The sequence below is a fragment of the Muscardinus avellanarius genome, assembly GCF_963383645.1.
Source record: "Muscardinus avellanarius genome assembly, chromosome: 16".
Lineage (NCBI taxonomy): Eukaryota > Metazoa > Chordata > Mammalia > Rodentia > Gliridae > Muscardinus > Muscardinus avellanarius.
The window spans coordinates 73,914,815-73,931,598 of NC_137802.1; the positions used below are offsets into that span (position 1 = coordinate 73,914,815).

At 56.2% G+C, this 16,784-nt stretch overlaps 1 protein-coding gene across 1 annotated transcript in view; it reads left to right on the forward strand.

Annotated features, from left to right (window-relative positions):
* Positions 1–16,784, forward strand: part of ASPSCR1 (ASPSCR1 tether for SLC2A4, UBX domain containing) — a gene marked incomplete at its 5' end in the record, with an annotated part of 47,499 nt that overhangs the window by 16,552 nt on the left and 14,163 nt on the right. Inside the window, 3 exons of the mRNA XM_080712967.1 lie at positions 10,318–10,375; positions 11,882–11,955; positions 12,108–12,534. Coding sequence (XP_080569093.1) covers positions 10,318–10,375; positions 11,882–11,955; positions 12,108–12,534 — 559 coding nt within the window. The remainder of the gene's footprint in view (positions 1–10,317; positions 10,376–11,881; positions 11,956–12,107; positions 12,535–16,784) is intronic.

A 16,784-nucleotide genomic window follows, 5' to 3' on the forward strand; every position in this document is an offset into this window, starting at 1 on the left:
CTGCACCTGGGCACTGGCTGGCACATAGGCAAGGGGGAGAGAGAGCGAGCCCAGCGGCCCTGGTGCAGACCCAGCTAGTACAGCTTGCCTGTCACTCCTGAAGCCCGTCACATCTGGTGCCGAAACCTGGGAGGAGGGTCGTCTTCTCCCTCCCTGAGCCCCCTGTGGCTCCCCATGGACCGTCCTCCCGAGGCCCCTGAGCTGAGCCCTCTCTCTGCTTTCTGGGTTTTGGCACCAGATGTAACGTTGAAATTGAGTCAGGAGTCGTGAGGGAGGCAAAATCCAGTAAAGGAGTGTGAGACCAGGCACTTTTTATTTTGCGCTCCCGGGTGAGGTCTGTCAACAGAGGTCAGTCATCAGAGTCACGTCAGAGAGAGGAAGAGAGGGACTTTAGGTAGCCGGGGTCGTGGGTGGGGCTAGCGAGGTGGGAGAGTGCCGGTCCTCTCTCAATTTCTGCGGTCTGCCCCAGCTCTGCTTCTGGTTTCCCAGCCTCCAGGGTCTCCTGTCTCAGCTACAGGGTCCCATAAGGGTAGGGGGAGGGAACCCAACCTATCACTAGTGAAACCCTGTTATAAAACAGAAAGGGTTGGGGCATAGCTCGGAGGTAGAATGCCCTGAGTTCAATCCCCAGCACCATGAAAATAAATAAATTTAAAAAAAACCAAAAAACAGAGGAGAGCTGGTTGTGGTGGCGCACGCTTGTAATCCCAGCATTTGGGAGGCTGAGACAGGAGGATCCGGGTTTGCAGCCATCCTCAGCTATGGAAGGATGCCCTTTGCATCCCAGTGAGACCCTGTTTCAAAACAAAGAAGAAATAGGGCTGGGGGTGTAGCTCAGAGGTAGAATGCCCCTGGGCTCAATCTCAAGTACCAAAAAAATAAAAATGAAAAATGGAGAAGCAAAGCTGGGCGTGGTGGCACACGCTTGTAATCCCCACGCTTGGGAGGCTGAGACAGGAGGATCGCACAGGTTCGAAGCCAGCCTCAGCTACTTAGTGAGGCTCTCAGCAACTTAGTGAGACCCTGTTTCCAAATAAAATGTAAAATAGGTCTGGAAGTATAGCCCAGAGGTAGAAAGCCTCTGGGTTCCACCCCCAGTACCACCAAAAAAATAAAAAATAAAAAAAAATGGAGGAGCAGAGCATGGTGGCTCATGCTTATAACCCTGTACTTGGGAGGCTGAGACAGGAGGTTCAAAACCATCCTCATAAGTTAGTGAGGCTCTCGGCAACTTAGCAAGACCCATTAAAAAAAAAAAGCCTGGGGTGCAACTTGAAGGTACACCCTTCAAGGTACACACCTTCAATTGAACCGTAATTGCTGGTTCAATCCCCAGCACCACAAAAACAACAGAACCGAATCAGATGGAGGCGTGGAGGGTCAGGCGAGCAGAGGTCAAGTGTGCGTGGCCATCTGAGCGGCTGGTGGGGATGCGCAGAAGGATGCCGCTGCGCAGGTGAGGGCCTGGCGCTCCCGCTGCCCTCGGCAGGACCAGGTTGGTAGAAGCAGTCAGCAGAGGAGTCTGTGGGACATAGGCGCCAGCCAGGGACCCCTTGCCTGGAGGCGCCGCAGTCTGGGGCGGCAGCGGTCGGGAACAGCCTGCGGCAGGCTGCCTGGGTGCTGCTCACGGTCGCGGGCCCTGGCAGAGTGTGAGAATGTGCGCGGCACAGCCCAGGCCAACAGGAGCTGGCCAGCCTGCATCACCGCTGGCACTGCTGCCCCGGCCGGGCCCCGAGGGGAGAGAATGCGGTGCATCGGGCATAGATGAGTCCTGCCTGCAGAGGAGGTGCGAGGTGTGCCAGCCCAGCTGAGGGGCAGAGGGCTCTCAGCAGTACTGTCCTCATGAAATCAGGACCTGAGGACAAAAGACATCCCAAGGCTCTGAGGGAAGGGCAGCCCTGGAACCCCTGCAGTGGGCAGGCAGCCAGGTGTGGGACCATGCCTGTAATCATGGACTTGGGAGGCCGAGACAGAAGGGTCACAGGTTCGAGGCCAGCCTTAGCAATTTGGCAAAACATTGTTTGAAAAATAAGAAATAAAAAGGGCCTGGAGCGTAGCTTAGAGGTAGAATGCCCCTGAGCTCAATCCCTAGTCCCAAACAAAAACAGGCATACCTAAACAAATGAGAAAAGCTGGAGTCAAAAAGGATGCAGGCCTGCAGTAAGTGCCTTCCAGGCAGGGACACTGACCCCAGCAGCGCCTGATGCTTCAGTGGAAGGGCTGCCTCCCATTCACTGTTGAATTGCAATGGGTGGGCAGGGATGAACGGGATGCCCGGGGTTGCCAGTGGGCGTGGTGATACCAAGGAGACCATAAGCTTCTTAGGAGCAGCAGAGGAAAAGTGGGACAGCCCTGTTTGTGTGTGTGTGTGGTTGGGGATGGAACCCAGAGGCATTCTACCACCAAACTACACCCCCAGCCTGACTTTTTATTTTCATTTTGAAATAGAGCCTCACTATGTTGGCGGTGGGCCTCACTAAGTAGCTGAAGCTGGCTGCAAATCTGCAATCCTCCTGTCTCAGCCTCCCAAGTACTGGGATTACAAGTGTGCGTCACCACGCCCGGCTTGGGGCAGTCCCTGCAACAGGAGTGTGGGGCCTAAGGCCACAGCCCCTGAGGTCTGAGTGCGAGCCTGTGGAAGCTGTTGGGGCCCTTTGTAAACACGGGGATGAGGTGTACACAGTGATCTGTGCCCAGCCCTGTTTTGCTGTGCTGTAATTGCCTTCCTGGAGATCACATGGGAACACTGCTGCTGTGTCATCTCTCCTGAGCGACCAGAGCGCCAGGGCCACGGCCCTGTGCCTCGGAGTGCGGGCTGCAGGCCGAGCTGAACAGGCTGCCTGGCTGCGCAACCCCAGTGCTCCCTTGGGGTAAGCGCCAGAGGCAGAAGTGCTAGACCAAAAGATAGGGCATCTTTTTTTTGTGTGTGTGGTGCTGGGGGAGGAACCCAGGGCCTTCTACCTCTAGGCTATACCTCCAGCCTATTTTATTGTATTTTTTTTAAATTTGGAAACAGGGTCTTGCTAAATTGTTGAGAGCTTCACTAAGTTACTGAGGCTGTCCTTGAACCTGTGATCTTTCTCAGCCTCTGAAGTACTAGAATTATAAGCCTGTGTCACTACACCCAGCTAGATGGGGCATCTTTATTTTTTTTTATTTTTTTTATTTTTTGGTGGTACTGGGGTTCCTGGAAGCCCTTCTTCCTCCGGGCTACACTCCCAGACCTATTTTATATTTTTGAAACAGGGTCTCTTACGCCAGCACGGCTGGCTTCGAACCTGCGCGATCCTCCTGTCTCCGCCTCCCAAGCGCGGGGATTACAAGCGTGCGCCACCACGCCGGGCTAGATGGGGCATCTTTAAAACTCATTTCTGACTGGGTATGGGGGTTCATCCTGGTAATCCCAGTACTTGGGAGGCTAAGATAGGGGGATTGCAGGTTTGAGGCCAGCCTCAGTGATTTAGTGAGACTCTGTTTCAAAATTTAAAAAATAGAGCCAGGCATGGTGGTACACGCTTGATATCCCAGCATTTGGAAGGCTGAGACACGAGGATCGTGGTTTGCAGACAGCCTCAGCTACCTAGGCCCTTTGCAACTCAGTGAGATCTTGTTTCAAAAATATAATGAAGAAGCCGGGCGTGGTGGCGCACACTTGTAATCCCAGTACTTGGGAGGCTGAGACAGGAAGATCGCACAGGTTTGAAGTCAGCCTTAGCTACTTAGTGAGGCTCTCAGGAACTTAGTGAGACCCTGTTTCCAAATTTCCAAATAAAGTATAAAATAGGTCTGGGAGTATATCCCGGAGGTAGAAAAGCCCCTGGGTTCCACCCCCAGTACCACAAAAAAAGCCAGGCGTGGCGGCGGATGCTTATAATCCCAGCATTCCCAAGGATCGCGGTTCGCGGACAGCCTCAGCTACTTAGTAAGGCCCTCTACAACTTAGTGAGGCCCTGTTTCAAAATAAAGAATAAAAAAAAATAGGGCAGAGGGTATAGCTCGGAAGTCTTACGCCCCTGGGTTCCATCCCCAGGCCCGCAAAAATAAATAAATAAATAAATAAATAAATAAATAAATAGAATAGAATAAAAAATAGGGCTGGGGGTGGCTTGGAGGTAGAATGCCCCTGGGTTCTATCTCCCAGTACCGCAAAAAAATAAAATAAAATAAAAATATGTCTGGAGGCCTAGCTCAGGGTTAGAATGCCCCTGGGTTTATTCTCCACTACCACAAAAAAAAGCAGTTTGTTTTGTTTGTTTGTTTGTTTGTTTGTTTGTTGGGTCTGGGGATGGAACCCAGGGGCATTCTACCTCTGAGCTATACCCCCTGCCCTATTTTTTATTCTTTATTTTGAAACAGGGTCTCACTGAGTTGCAGAGGGCCTCACTAAGTAGCTGAGGCTGTCCATGAACTGCGATCCTCCTGTCTCAGCCTCCCGAATGCTGGGATGACAGGTGTGCGCCACCACGCCCGGCTCCAAAAAAAGGTAGTTTTATCTCTTTATCTCTGAAAGTGCTGACCCAATTTTGTCTTGGAAGCTGGCGCTTATATACTGTGGAGCAGGATGGAGGCCCCACGCTCAGTGTATTTCCAGCGCTGGTGAGGGTGCAGTGCCAGGTGAGCACAGGGTGGGGACCTCTCAGAGGGGACGGTGGGCAGCTGAGTCTCCACCCCAGAGACGCTCCTCTCGGAGGTGAGGGAGGAGCATGCGCCTCAGGGCGTCACACTGCCCCAGGCTCTGGGTTTCAGTCTCCAGGGTGAGGCAGGCAGGAAGCTGGCTTCCTGGTGACGCCTCGGGGTACGGAGAGTCTAAGAGGGGCGCTGTGCCTGGTGGGGCCAGCGTGGGTCTGGCCAGGCCTTGTGCATTCGCTCCTGGGCTGGAGGCAGTAGCATCCCGACCCCTGGCTGGCTGCGGCCCAGCCCTGGCCCTCCAGCTCTGGGGCGGCGCTGGCCGCTAGGACTGTCAAGCAGCCACACCTAGCGGCCATGGCGCTCACTCAGAGTTCCCACTTACCACACTAAAGGGAAGGTAAAAACCGCGCAATTAATGTTAGTAATGTTAGCTCAGTATACCAAGGTACTATCCCTTGCACATGTAATCAATAGGAAAATCAGGTTGTTTATTTTCGCGTGAGGCTTTGCGTGGAGTGTGTCACACGAGGAGCCGTCTCCGGCTGCTGCTTGTGGGCAGGCTGGGCGCTCTGGCTGTGTCCCCCGTCTCATGCTGGGAGGGCACACACTGGCTGCCAGCTCCAAGCCGAGGAGGGTGGAGGGCCATGCCGATGTCCGGGTCACCGGTTCGTCCGCCCAGGCTGAGCCTGCGCTTTAACTAAGGATGGATGCCCTCTAAGTGATCAGACACAGATAGAAGTAAAGTGCAGTCTCTTGTGGGTCGGGGGATGGGCACACCCGCAGGCCACACACATGGGGCTGGGGACACGCGGAGAGGAAGGCACTGTGGGCCCTGTGGTCCTGTGAGCAGTTCTCCTCCACTGCGAGCTCAGGCAGGTCTCTGCAGCAGACCACATCTGCACAGTCACGTGGGTGTGACGTGCACAGGGTCAGTCCGGCAGGCTGTATCCCGGGGCCAGGGAGGTGGTCACCAGCTGGCGTTGGATCAGGCAGAGATGTGTGTGGACCTCCTCAGGAGCGGAAGGAGGTGGTGCTAGGAAGCTGATTCCAGGGTGGTCGAGCTGCTGGTGACTTGTGCTCAGCATAGATCCCGAGGCTCCATGAGTGAGAATTCACCAGCCTGGTCAGAGCCCATTGCTGCGGACGTCCAGTATTCAGGTGGTCCCTGCCTCCGCCTGTCTCGCTGTGGCCCAGCCACTCGGTGTGGGAATAGCGTGGGCTTTTTGTAAATGTCAAGTCCCTGAACTCACTAGAGGGGACTCAGCCCTCAGAGCTGCCCCCGTCCTGGCAGAGCCTTCTCCCACGCCCTGTTACCCCCTCCCAGCCTAACTTCGAGGCTGAATCCCTCCGCTTTGCATACTGCTCCTCTGAGTAGGTGCTGTACCTCCGCGCAAGGCCAGGTGGTCTCGCTCCTGGGGCTGGAGGGGCTGCCGGTGAGGGTGGTGCTCTGCTGATCTGAGACCGCCAGTGGCCACACTCAGGTCCACTTGTGCCTAGAGGTTCCATAGCTGGGACTCTCCCAGGATCAGCTGCTTGGCTTTCTTGCTCACTCCAGCCTGGCTGGGCTGGCAAGTGGTGGGCCCAGACACCGGTGCCTTGCTGGTGCTCTGCAGGCCTCCGGGGCCCGTGGGAGCTGTGCCCAGTATGTCCCCCCGGCGGCCTTCCCTGGCTTTCGTCGGCATGTCACTGGTGCGGACAGTGCAGTGAGCTCGTGTTGGTAGTGCTGGTGTTTTACAGACAGGTACTGCCTGTCCCCAGAGCATGGTATACTTCACAGGAGCCAGGGCCCACACAGGCAGACGGTCCCCCCAGGGTGAAAGTCCTTAGGCCTGCCCTGCCCGGACACCTCGCTGGCCTGCGAGGGCGAGACCCTGTCCATTCCCTCAGCACTCGCCCTGTGGCCGAGGGGCTTCTCTGGAGGAGGCCACACAATGTACCTGGTGTCGTGTCCTAACTGATGAGCTGGAGTCTGCTGACTTGGCCTGGCCCAGGCGCAGGAGCAGCTTTGTGGGTTCTGGGGTTCCAGTCGTTTGCAGCTCATGAGGTCTGCGCAAGGGTGCCGCGCAGCTGCACTGACGTGGGAAAACCACAGGCCCCGTGTCCAGGACAGAGAGCTCTGCTTGCTGGCCTGGTGGCAGAAGGTCTGGAAGCGATTTTGGCCAGCCCTCCCTCGGCCTGTGGCCGCTTGACATGTTTACTGGCCCTTCCTCTCAGACCCCACGAGGGAATCTGATCCGCCTGCTGCTCCTTTTGGAGAAGCCGCACATCAAAGCCCGGCCGGCATGTACTGTGCCCCGTTTGTCATCTGTGTCCATGGTGCCCCAGGGAAGGGTTTCGAGAGGGGGCACTGGCGACGCTCACTGGCGGATGGTGTGGGGCCGTGCCAGGCAGGGTCAGTAGCTGGGCCAGCTGGGTGATGACCAGCTGGGCTCTGCAGCCGATTAGTGACATGCCTGTCACATTCAAGGGACAGGACCCTTGGTCTTCCTACCCCCCTGCCTCGGGCTCTCATGGGGGTGCTGTCCTTGGGAAGACAACCTAGGGAAGGAAAGATTCCTCGGGGCTCAGCGTCAGAGTTTGAGTCCACGGTTGCGCGCCCCAGTGTTCTCAGCTTGTGGTGAGGCAGGTCATGGGGAGAGGAAGGGAGGATGTCAGGGACAAGGTACAGACCCAGAGCTCCTCCCCCAAAGACCCATTCCCTCCGGCCAGGCTCCCCTCCTGCTGTTTCCACCACCTACCACAGTCCGTGGAGTTGTGAGTGCATCAGTGGCTTTGCTCACAGACAAGGTCAGAGCCTGTGGTTTCTCCCTTCCCAAAGCCCGGCTCTGAGCACCGCTGGGCCACGACCGATCCTTCATGCAGGAGCCCTGGGATGCTCCAGAACCAGCCCGGCAGCCTGTCTTCCTGAGCTGAGATGTTCCCTTCTCTCCTCTGGTGGCTTTAGGCAGAAGAGCCACATGGGCTAGACAGGATGGCACACGCTTGTAATCCTAGTGCTTGGGAAGCTGAGACAGCAAGAACGCAGGTTTGTGGCCAGCCTCAGCTACTTGGTGAGGCCCTCAGCAGCTTAGTGACACCGTTTCAAAATAAGGAATAAGCCGGGCGTGGTGGCGCACGCTTGGGAGGTGGAGATAGGAATAAGCCAGGCATGGTGGTGTGATGGTGCATGCTTGTAATTCAAGCATCTGGGATGCTGAGACAGGAGAATCATGGTTCGAGGACAGGCTCAGCTACTTAATGAGACCCTGTTTCAAAATAAAGAATAAAAGCTGAGTGTGGTGGCGCATGCTTGTAATCCCCGCGCTTGGGAGACTGAGACAGAAGGATTGCACAGGTTTGAAGCCAGCCTCAGTTACTTAGTGAGGCTCTGTTTCCAAATAAAATATAAAATAGGTCTGGGAGTATAGCCTGGAGGTAGAAAGCCTCTGGGTTCCACCCTCAGTACCACCCAAACAAAACAAAAATAAAAAGAATAAAAAATAGGGCAGAGGGTGTAGCTCAGAGGTTGAATGTCCCTGGGTTCCATCCCCAGACCCGCGAAAATAAGTAAATAAATAAATATATAAATAAATAAAATAAAGAATAAAAAATGGGAGCGCCGGGCGTGGTGGCACACGCTTATAATCCCCACGCTTGGGAGGCAGAGACAGGAGGATTGCGCAAGTTCGAAGCCAGCCTTGCTGGCTTAAGAGACCCTGTTTCCAAATAAAATATATAAAATAGGTCTGGGAGTGTAGCCTGGAGGCAGAAGGGTTCCATCCCCAGTACCACCAAAAAAAGAAAAAAAAGAAAAAAAAACTAGGGCTGGGGATGAAATTCAGAGGTAGAATCTCCCTGGGTCCCATCCCCAGTAAAAAAAAAAAAAAAAAAAAGGGGGGGGGAATTAAAAAGTAGGGCTGGGGTGTAGCTCAGAAGGCCCTGAACTTGGCGCCTCCTGTCTGGTGCGTTTGGGGTCTTGTGTCTCCTGAGCTCTGGGCTTGGGGTTTCTGGTGGCAGGTGTCTGTCCCCCTGGGCAGAGGTAGGTCCAGCAGCCAGTTGGTGGCGGTTCCTGAGCAAGTGCTCCCCAGTTCTGCCTGGCCTCGCGTGGAGGCCGCACCGGCCTGCGGTAGGTATCCTCTGCTTCGTGGAAGCACCGGGCTCGGGCCATGAGCCTTGCCTCCTGCTGAGGCTCTGCATGTGGCCAAGGCTGGTGGCCAGGCAGGGAAGGGATGTACCCTGGAGCCCAGGAGCAAGAGGAGAGATCAGAGAGAGCACGGAAGAGGAAGGAAAGATGCCAGCCCTCCTGTGGGAGGGGCCGCGGCCTGGCTGGCCGGCGGCAACAAAACACACACAGTGGCCCGCCATCTTTGCCAGGGGTGTGTCTGGGTGGCACTCAGGCCTTCCCTATCAGGTCCTTTCCCCCTGTGAAGGCCAGTCTCACTTGTGTGCGTCCCCATGGAGGCGGGATGCTGGCCTCAGGACACCGCCTACGTGTGCCTTGCCCTCAGGCACCAGCTCAGCTCCAATGCGCCCGGTGCGCTATGGGGCCGAGGCAGCTGTGAGGCTGGCAGTAGTTGCCTCCTCTGCCTGGGTCCTCCTGTGGCCAGTTCCTCTTCTCTCCAGGAGAGGGACTAAGGTCCAAGATGGACTTTCGGCATTTGAGGTGAATTTTACAATGGCGTGTCAGGAAATTTAAGAGTGAGCTTGTCCTTGGGGGCCGTGGGTGTCAGCATGGGCAAATTGCAGGGCCAGGATGTGACCGGCATCTGCGGTCAGTGTAGGTGGCTGCGCACGTGGCTGTGATGTGCAGAGGGGCGGTGGCGGGGTCAATGGACAGATGCGGCAGTCTTGCCAGCGAGCGCAGCGGCCGAGCTGAGTGACGCCGTCCAGGATGGAGATGGACAGGACAGCAGGAAGAGCAGGGAGGGTCTGGTACCTGGTCTTCCTGGCCTGTTTGTGCCCGCCAACCCTGCGCCAAGCCCTTGGCCTGTGGCCATTGCCCTCAGTTACTGTCTGGCTTATGGTGTGAATCACCTTGGAGCCCATCCTGCCCTGCTCGACCCTGCAGATGCCCATCCGAGCCTTGCAGGAAAGCGCCACCATTACTGTCCATGTTGTGGGCTGCGGCTCCCAGCTGGGATGTGGTGGGGCACAGCCCACCTCCTTCGGGACACTGGGCCCTGCAGGCACAGGTGACAAGCCGTGGTTCCAGGGTGTGGATGGTCAAGAGCTGACGCTCTGGCCCCAGGAAGGCCGTTGCCCTATTTGGCTGGGGTCTGGGCAGAGGGGATAGTGCGGTGGTGCTCGTGCTTAGGAACTGGGCCACTTAGCTCTGAGGCTACTTAGCAGGTCTGCGCTCTGAGTTGTTTCTGGTGGTCTCTGGTTGGTGTCTCTTTTAGAGGCAGCTTCAGATGACAGCCTGGGGACCCTCCCAGGACCTGTTGCAGGCCCTTGGACTGGTGCATGACTGGGTGCCACCTCCAGGGATTGGCAGGGCGGCTTGTCCCGCTCCTGTGTGGCCCTCGGGTCCAGCCTCCAGGCTGGGGGGTGGGAGAAGTCCCCGGACTGCGTGCTCTGGGCTGGGCCCGCGTAGCTCGCCTCATGGAGAGGGGAGGAGGCCTTGGAGACCCCGGGCCAGGGAGACTGGGTCCCCTCGGTCCCAGCCGTCCTGTGGGGCGGTCCCTGATGTGTTCTTTCCTGTCCTTCCAGGGAGCGTCTGCAGCAGCCTGGAGAGGTGACCCCTGTCTGTGTGTACATGAGGGATGAGGTAGGTGTTGGCCACCCACCCTTGTGCAGCCCGCCCTTTCCAGCTGGAAGCTCCCCGCTTCACTGTCTTCAAAGAGGCAGCCGGGGCAGCAGGCTTCTGAAAGCTGATGTGTTTTATGGAAAAAAGCGGAACAGTGGCTCTGTTGGAGCTTGGCTGCGGCTGCCAGGCTGCTCCCAAACCTCCCTCTGCGGCCTGTTTGTGTTTTCAGCTTCTCTCAAAGCCCAAGAGTCACAAAAGTGGTTTCTTTTTAATAAATATTTGCTTTGCTTCGTGTTTTGATCTTTTTCAAAACCGAGTGCAGCATGGCGCAGCGAAGCCTGGCAGTGGGGGCCTGCGTCTGTCGGCCCTGCCCAGCCCCGCGTGGCAGGCTCCTGCCTCCTGGCTGTCCCGACCTCACAGGGCTTTTTGTTCCCACCTTGGCCCCACGCCCTTTCCTGGCTGGGGGCTGAGCCTGCCTGCGGGACGGGACTTCATCCTGGCCTAGAGCTGCGAGGGGGCAGGAAACAAGCTGAGCGGGTGGGGGCCACCTCGCCAGCGCCTCCCTGGGAGGACGCGGCCATGGCCACCAGACCCGGGCCTGCCACTGGTGCTTGGCACACAGTCCGGCTTTTGTGTTGTGTGGAGGCAGCTTCCCAGAGCCGGCCTTAGCTCAGTGGACTTGGCTATCTGGGCCTGAACTCTTCTGTCTAGAGCTGAGCATCAGGAGTGACCCTTGAGGGCCAGAAGATAGATCAGTGCCTGAGTCCTTGCCTGGCACGTGGAAGGCCCTTGAGCTTCAGCCCCTAGCACTGCCGTAAAAGAAAAAAGTAGTTCTTGAGAGGGAGGACCTAGAAGAGCAGGTCCGAGTCCCTGAGGCAGTGTGACCGTGTGTGTGTGTGGAGGAGCTGGCCTGGGCCCTGCCCTGCCAGGAGAGCCTGTGAGGTGGCCGTTCTGAGCTGAGACTGGGGTGGGCGCCTCCAGCGGTCCTCAGCCCCGCAGACAGTGGGGATTCCCTCCACAGGGGTTCTCGGGCTCCTGGAGCCTGCGGGCAAGGCGGAGTGAGCAGGGATGCACCTAACGCTGCTCTGCCCCTTACTGCCACAGGCAGGCTGCAGGGAGGAGGCTCAGAACGCTGCCCTCAGCAGGCTGGCCTGTGGTGGCCATGGGCCTGGCACTTGGGGAGCAGAGCCGCAGGGTTGTGGGTGGGGTGGGGTCGCCTGCTGCCCGGGAGGAGCCGGCCAGGGAGTGCCCGTGCACCTCCAGTCTTCTACCCGCCCACCCCTGCTGGCCTCGAGTCCCTGGCCTGTTCTGCTCTCTGTCCTGCTCTGTGTCTCTGGCCCGTGTCAGCTTTGGGCAGGGCACCCCCTCCAGTCAGTCCTCCTCCTGGGCCTCGATGGGCGCCGGTCACAGCTGAGGATGCTGGATCGAGAGGGAGTGTAGGCCATGGTGGGCACAGGTGGAGGGCGTTCTGGGAGGGTGCGGTGGGCCTGACTGTGCAGGCTCAGGGCGCCCTCCTGTGCTCCTCAGGTGACCGGCAGGGCCGCCTTGCAGAGCACCACGCTGCAGTCACTGGGCCTCGTCGGGGGCAGCGCCACCATCAGGTAGGCCGTCCAGCTTTGGGAAAGCGCTGGGATGGGGATGGTGCCTTCCTGCCAGCTCTCCTCTTTCCGGGGGTGAAGCGGACACGGGAGGGGCCGTGGTGTCTTTCTGGAGGAGGAAGAGATGCTTTGCTCACTCTCTGGCTCCCACCTAGGTTTGTTGTGAAGTGCTGTGACTCTGCGGGCAAGCAGGAGCCTGGGGCCTCCAGGAGCAAGACCCCAGGAAGCCCAACTTCCTCCATGTCTGCCAACCAGGCTGCTGGCAGCCCTGTGCTCCCCTTGGACTCAGGGGAGCTCAGCAGGGGCGACTTGAGCCGGCAGGATGCCGTGGCCACCTCGGGGACCGGCCTCATGGGGAGCCTGGAGCCAGCAGACACTGGGGCGAAGCAGAGCGAGAGAGAGCCCGCCCCTGCCCCCTTCGTTCCTTTCTCTGGTGGGGGCCAGCGCCTGGGGGGCCCTTCCAGGCCCTCGGGGTCTCCAGTGTCATTCTCAGCTCAGGGCCCCAAGTCCTCTAGCCCTGGAGGCCCTTCCAAACCCAAGAAATCAAAGCCTGGAGTGGAGCCACAGCGGGAGCTGGAGCCGGTGAGGGCTGGGCCTTGGGGTGGGGCCGGGCGTCCTTCTCGCTCAGGAGCAAGCCCCTTGGCTGGTTGTGGCAGCCACCACCCCCTGGTGTCTTCCCAGCTTGTGGCTTCTAGGGTGTGTGTGTGTGTGTGTGTGTGTGTGTGTGTGTGTGTGTGTGATGTGCTGGGAATGGAACCCAGTGGCAGTCTACTGCCAAGCTATGCCCCAGTCCTTTTTATTTTTATTATTTATCTATTATTTTTTGCAGTACTGGGAATTGAACCCAGGGGCATTCTATCCCGGAGCTACATCCCCTGCCTTTTTTTTTTTTTTTGGTGGTACTGGGGGTGGAACCCAGAGGCTTTCTACCTCCAGGCTATACTCCTAGACCCATTTTATATTTTATTTGGAAACAGGGTCTCACTAAGTTGCTGAAAGCCTCACTAAGTAGCTGAGGCTTCGAACCTGCGTGATCCTCCTGTCTCAGCCTCCCAAGTGCAGGGATTACAAGCGTGTGCCACCACGCCCGGCACCCCCTGCCCTATTTTTAATTTTTATTTTTGAAACAGGGTCTCACTGAGTTGCAGAGGGCCTCAGTAACTACCTGAGGCTGTCTGTGAACTGCAATCCTCCAGTCTCAGCCTCCCGAATGCTGGGATTACAAGCGTGCGCCACGACGCCCAGCTCCAGCCATGTTTTTTATTTATTTATTTATTTTTGTGGGTCTGGGGATGGAACTGAGGCATTTGACCTCGGAGCTACACCCCCTGCCTATTTTTTATTCTTTATTTTGAAACCGGGTCTCACTGAGTTGCAGAGGCCTCACTAAGTAGCTGAGGCTGTCTGCAAACCACGATCCTCTGGTCTCAGCCTCCCGAATGCTGGGATTATGAGCGTGCGCCACCATGCCCGGCTTATCCTTTTTTTTTTTTTTTTTTTTTTTTTTTGGTGGTGGTACTGGGGTTCTTAGAAGCCCTTCTACCTCCAGGCTACGTTCCCAGACCTATTTTTACATTTTTATTGGAAACAGGGTCTCCTAAGCCAGCGCACGCGGCTGGCTTCGAACCTGCGCGATCCTCCTGTCTCTGCCTCCCAAGCGTGGGGATTACAAGCGTGCGCCACCACGCCCGGCTATCCATTTATTTTGAAACAGGGTCTCACTAAGTTACAGAGGGCCTCACTAAGTAACTGAGATTGGTGGTGGACCTGCGATCCTTCTGTCTCAGCCTCCCAAGTGCTGGGATTACAAGCGTGGGCCACCATGCCCGGCTTGCATGGTGGCAAGTCAACCTGACAGGAGATTGTGATATCTTGGGCCACTAAGTAGGGCTCTGACTGCCTGGTAGGGACTTCCTTGGCATGGAGGTTCCCATGGCTGTGGTTAACCTTGGTTAGGAGTTAGGAGCGGCCCTGAGCCCTGGTGTAGCGACTGGGTCCGGGGCTGGTGGCCTCACTGGCGCCTGTGATGCGCGTTGCTCTCGTGATGGCTTTGTGAGTGGGAGTTGTGTGCACGCCCGTGTGCTCAGCGTCTGCCCGGCTTGTCTCAGAGCTAGACCTGTCTCAGCCCATTTGCCTGGTTCTCCCGCTATCCTGGTAACCTCACCCACAGCCCACGCGGGGCAGGGCACTGTGTGTATCACACCAAGTGGACGGCTAGCAGGTGGTGGCACGGCCCCCCACCTGGGGCCGCGTCTGGGTGCTGGCGGACTCCGCGGGACGTCCACCTCCACGCTGGACATCTGATGGCCCTGGCTACTGCAGCCGTGGCCGGGCTCCTGAGCAGATGGGCGAGGTGCGGGCCAGCTGTTCGGCTCGTGCCTAGAAGGCAGGGCCTGGGTTTCCTCAGGCTCTGGGTCTCTGCAGCCGAGCACGGGGCTTCTCTAGACTCTCTGGAGATGGGAGTTTGCATACCCCGCAGACATCAGCACTGGGGTCGGGCTGCGGTGGCGTTCCCTGTCCTCGAGCTCCTCCGGTGATGGGAGACTCCGTCCAGCCCACACCGAAACGCCTCAGGCCCTTGGGACATGCAGGACTCCCCTCCAGGCAGGGCTCCTGGGAAGCTCTGGCTCTTCCTCCCAGAGTTCCAAGCAGAGCTCCGTCAGCAGGATGGGAAAGCCACAGCTTCTGGCCCCCGCTGGAGAGGGCCCTTCCTCTGGCTGGCATGTAATCTGAAGCCTGTCGCCTGGAGCTGGCAGTCATAGCTGGCCGGGGGTCTTGAAGGGGCACGGCTGGTTTGGAGAGAGGAGGTGAAGCGTGTTTTGTTCAGCACGCACTTCTGCCTTGGCGTTAGGAATGTCCGTAGAGAGACAGCGTCTGGGCCAGCCTCAACCTCGCCTGTCACCTGTGACGCTCCACAGAGCCACCGGAGCCGCAAGGGGAGTGCACCCGGATTTCAGGGGCTGGGGATGGAGCGCAGAGGTAGAATGCCCTGTGTTCAATCCTCAGGAGCACCAAAAAGAAAAAGAAAAAAAAAGGATTAAGAGAGTTAGCCCGTTGCAACATAACAGGAAGGACAACCAACAACACAATCCTTCCTTCACAGGGGAAACAAGATTCTCCACCGAGCAGGCATGGTGGCACAGCCTGTAATCCCAGCATTTGGAAGGTTAAGACAGAACCTGCAGGTTCCAGGACAGCCTCAGCAGCATAGCTTGCTGACACCTTGAGCAGTCTAGTGAGACTGTTTCAAAAACAAAAAATAGAGCCAGACATCGTGGTGCACACTTGTAATCCCAGCATTTGGGAGGCTGAGACAGGAGGATCATGGTTTGAGGACAGCCTCAGCTACTACTTAGTGAGGCCCTCTGCAGCTTAGTAAGACCTTGTTTCAAAATAAAGAATAAAAAATGTAAAATAAAATATAAATAAAAAATAAAGAATAAAAATAGGGCTGGGGGTATAACTCAGAGATATACTCAGAGATATAACTCAGAGAATACTGGGTTCCATCCCCAGTACTGCAAAAAATAAAAGAAAGAGAAAAACCTGTATGTTGTTTTCTGGCCTTCAACATAGGTTTTTTTGTGGTGTTGTTTGTTTTTTGCAGTACTGGGGATGAAACCCTTCTACCTCCGAGCTACATACCCAGCCCTATATTTTATTTTATTTTATTTTATTATTTTTTGAAACAGGGTCTCACTAGGTTGGTGAGAGTCTCACTACCCGCTGAGGCTTTTCTTGAACCCGTATCCTCCCAAGTATGGGAGTTACAAGCATGTATCACCATGCTGAGCTCTTCTGTTCTAATCATTTGTCTTAGTTGTTGGGGTTTCTGTAATAATGCCGGGTTTGCCTTTCCTCTTTGTTTTTGTTTTGGGTACTTGGGATTTCACCAGGGTATTTTACCTCTGAGCTACACTTCCAGCTCTATCTTATTTATTTTGAAACAGGGTCTCACTAAATTACCGTCCTCTGGCCTCTAACTTGCAATCTCCTTGTCTCAGCCTCTCACGTCCTGGGTGTACAGGTGTGTGCCACCATGCCTGGCTTTTCTTCTTCCCTCTGTCTGTGCTCTGTTCTTTTTTTTCTGGGTTGCTGATATTTGGTAAATAGTAGCTATATGAGCCTGATCATAGAGGAACAATCTGTGGATGACTGTTACAGCAAAAAGTCTTTGTCAAGCTAAGGAAGTTACTGTTCTTAATTTTCTGAAATTTTTCTTAATATACTTAGGTTTTTTTTTTTTTTTTTTTTTTTTTGGGGCGGGTCTGGAGATGGAACCCAGAGGCATTTGACCTCCAAGCTATACCCCTGCCCAATTTTTTTTATTCTTTACTTTGAAACAGGGATTCGCTGAGTTGCGGAGGGCCTCACTAAGTAGCTGAGGCTGTCCGTGAACTGCGATCCTCCGGTCTCAGCCTCCCGAGTGCTGGGATGACAAGCGTGCCCACCATGCCCGGCTGGTGTTGATGTTTATGTACAGTTTTTTCTGCATCAGGTGAAGTGAGTGTTTTCCCTTGAGTTCATGGGCATGTGTGGTGTGGAGAGATCTCTGTATCGAGCTGTGCTTGCATTCCAGGAGTCTTCTGGCTGCCGGGCACCGTTCATCTTGGGCAGCTACCACTGTGTTTCAGACTTGTGTATCTGTGTGGTGAGACAGGCTGAGATTTTCTCCTGGTTTCATCTTTGTCCAGCCTGGGAATGGTGACCATCGCACTGTGAGGGAGGGTGTCAGCCCTCCCCTTTTGTGTCCTGGAAATAGCCTTTGAGAGAGGCGCGTCCATGGCGGAAGGGTATGCGATACTCCAGGCTGTGCTGCCATTGCAGCTGGT